Source organism: Triticum urartu, chromosome 4A (assembly GCF_056163025.1).
Source record: "Triticum urartu cultivar PI428250 chromosome 4A, HENAU_Tu73, whole genome shotgun sequence".
Lineage (NCBI taxonomy): Eukaryota > Viridiplantae > Streptophyta > Magnoliopsida > Poales > Poaceae > Triticum > Triticum urartu.
The window spans coordinates 583,706,149-583,709,568 of NC_141876.1; the positions used below are offsets into that span (position 1 = coordinate 583,706,149).

At 45.4% G+C, this 3,420-nt stretch overlaps 1 protein-coding gene across 1 annotated transcript; it reads left to right on the top strand.

Moving 5' to 3' along the window:
• The first annotated feature begins 2,179 nt into the window (after positions 1-2,179).
• LOC147976837 (uncharacterized) lies at positions 2,180-3,157 on the top strand. Its single transcript, XM_087520991.1, has one exon. It carries the CDS (start codon positions 2,180-2,182, stop codon positions 3,155-3,157), a length of 978 nt encoding a protein of 325 aa, XP_087377117.1.
• Positions 3,158-3,420: the final 263 nt, after the last annotated feature.

A 3,420-nucleotide genomic window follows, 5' to 3' on the forward strand; every position in this document is an offset into this window, starting at 1 on the left:
CTCAAACCGGGACAAAAGATTAGACCTTTAGTCCCGGTTTGAGGCACGAACCGGGACTAATGGGGTTGAGACCTTTAGTCCCAGTTCGTGCTACAAACCGGTACTAAAGGTCCCATTTTAAAACTCTACCCCCCCCCCCCCCGTGGATCACCTTTTCAGTTTTAAAAAAATAAAAGAAAATGATGGAAATGTCAAACAAATAAAAGAAAATAAGTTTCCCATGTGATATGTGGTCTAGTTGTTGGGAAAATTTGCAAATGTGAATTTTGACTTTATTTGCAAAATCTCTCTGAAATTTGTAAAAATGGGCATAACTTTTGCATACTAACTCGGATGAAAAAGTTTTTTATATGAAAAATCATCTACTCGAAAAGTTACATCCGAATTTAAGAAGATGGGCATAACTTTTGCATACTAACTTTCCCAATAAGAAGCATAGAGGAGTAGACTAAAGAAAGTCCAAAACAACTCACTAGTAGAAAATAGGGCTATGGTCCAGGCCGGCTCAGCCCATTAGTCCCAGTTCAGTCTAGAACCGGGACCAATGTGGGCATTGGTCCCGGTTCGTGAGCCCAGGGGGCCGGCCGGGCCACGTGGGCCATTGGTCCCGGTTCATGTGGACCTTTTGGTCCCGGTTGGTGGGATGAACCGGGACCAATGGGCCTCGCTCCTGGCCCACCACCTTTAGTCCCGGTTCATTCCACGAACCGGGACCAAAGAAGTGCCTACATATACCCTCGCCCGTGAGCAGAGCACTGCAGTGCTCTGTTTTTCTCTGGCCGGCGAGGGGAGGGGTTTGTGGTGCTCTAGCTCACCTCCTATGCACATGAGGTGTTCGATGGAATGCCCGAGCCACACTACTTAAGCTTTCTCCTCTCGAAGCTCGACCTCCAAGCTCCATTTTCCTCGAGATTTGTCTAGATTTAGCGGTCCGTCACGCCCTGTCCCCGTCTTCACCGCCGTCGATCACCCGCACCGATCTCATCACCGACACCACCGTGGTGAGCCTCTTGTTCTTATCTTCTTTCTGAAAGGAAAAATATTCTTACTTGTATGTTTAGATAGATACTTGTATCATTTTCTTACATTTATTATTGCATCTTATATAGTGCGATGGTTTTGGTATCCGCCCCCGTCGGCCCTCGTCCTGTCTATGATTCGGATGTGGTATGTATATTATCTTTATAACTATTGGTTCATTTATTGTTTATGAAAATTATGCCGACCAACGTGACATAGATTTTATTTATCTAGGATGTATGTGAATCAGAAATGCCAACCGACCCTATTGTCGAGAGGTTAAATTTAGTTGAAGAAGAAAACAATTTGTTGAAGGAAAAAATAAAAAAATTGAGGAGGAGAAGATGATATTGGAGTTGCATGTTGCGGATGTCATCGATGATCACAAGATCAAGATGGATGCAATGCGCTTGAAGATTAGAAAGATTAGAAAATATGCCATTAATACCGAGGCTTGGTATCATTATGCCGTTGGATCAATTGTTACCTTGGTTGCGATTATGATCGCATTTGTTTTCGCATTGAAATGTTTTACATAGTTTCAATGTATGGTTTAATTAATTAGATGCTCTGGAGAGCTATATGTTGTTAGATGAGAATGTATGCACTTTGGTTTTAATGTGATGATGAACTTCTATTAATTTGGACACTTAATTATATATAATGCACACAGATGAACTGGCAATGGATGTACGGTGACAGACACACCCGCGAGTACATTAAGGGCGTGCATGAGTTTCTCGATGCGGCTTAGGCAAACAAGCAGAATGGTTTTATGTGTTGTCCATGCACTGAATGTGGGAATACGAGGTCTTGCTCTAACCAGAAAATCCTTCACTCCCACCTGCTTTACAAGGGTTTCATGCCACACTATAATGTTTGGACGAGGCACAGAGAAATAGGGGTTATGATGGAAGACGGCGAAGAAGAAGAGTACGACGACAACTATGTGCCCCCTGAATACGGTGATGCTGCAACGGGGGGAGCTGGTGAAGATCAAGAGGAACCAGACAATGTGCCCAATGATGCTGCAATGGGTGAAGCTGCTGAAGATCTAGAGGAACCAGACGATGTGCCCGATGATGATGATCTCCGCCGGGTCATTGTCGATGCAAGGGCGCAATGCATTAGTCAAAAGGAGAAGCTAAAGTTCGATCGCATGTTAGAGGAACACAAAAAAGGGTTATACCCCAATTGCGAAGATGGCAACACAAAGCTTGGTACCGTACTGGAATTGCTGCAGTGGAAGGCAGAGAATGCTGTGGCTGACAAAGGATTTGAGAAGCTACTGAAAATATTGAAGAAGAAGCTTCCAAAGGATAACGAATTGCCCGACAGTACATACGCAGCAAAGAAGGTCGTATGCCCTCTAGGATTGGAGGTGGAGAAGATACATACATGCCCTAATGACTGCATCCTCTATCGCAGTGCATACAAGGATCTGAACGCATGCCCGGTATGCGGTGCATTGCGGTATAAGATCAGACGAGATGACCCTGGTGATGTTGACGCCGAGCCCCCCAGGAAGAGGGTTCCTGCGAAGGTGATGTGGTATGCTCCTATAATACCACGGTTGAAACGTCTGTTCAAAAATGAAGAGCATGCCAAGTTGATGCGATGGCACAGTGAGAACCGAAAGAAAGATGGGAAGTTGAGAGCACCTGCTGACGGGTCGGAGTGGAGAAAAATCGAGAGAAAGTACTGGGATGAGTTTGCAAAGGACCCAAGGAATGTATGGTTTGCTTTAAGCGCGGATGGCATTAATCCTTTCGGGGAGCAGAGCAGCAATCACAGCACCTGGCCCGTGACTCTATGTATGTATAACATTCCTCCTTGGATGTGCATGAAGCGGAAGTTCATTATGATTCCAGTTCTCATCCACGGCCCTAAGAAACCCGGCAACAACATTGATGTGTACCTAAGGCCATTAGTTGAAGAACTTTTACAGCTTTGGAATGGAAACGGTGTACGTACGTGGGATGAGCACAGACAGGAGGAATTTAACCTTAAGGCGTTGCTGTTCGTGACCATCAACGATTGGCCCGCTCTCAGTAACCTTTCAGGACAGACAAACAAAGGATACCACGCATGCACGCACTGTTTAGATGACACCGAAAGTATATACCTGGACAAATGAAGGAAAATGTGTACCTGGGCCATCGTCGATTTCTTCCGACCAACCATCAATGTCGAAAGAAAGGCAAGCATTTCAAAGGCGAGGCAGATCACCGGAAGAAGCCCGCCATGCGCACCGGTGATCACGTGCTTGCTATGGTCAATGATTTACACTACGTAATCTTTGGAAAGGGTCCCGGTGGACTAGCTGTTCCGAATGGCGCTGAGGGACACGCACCCATGTGGAAGAAGAAATCTATATTTTGGGACCTACCCTACTGGAAA

What these genes read in the sequence shown, in the direction of transcription:
- LOC147976837 (XM_087520991.1), top strand. Translation starts at nt 2,180, where the DNA reads ATGTTAGAGGAACACAAAAAAGGGTTATACCCCAATTGCGAAGATGGC.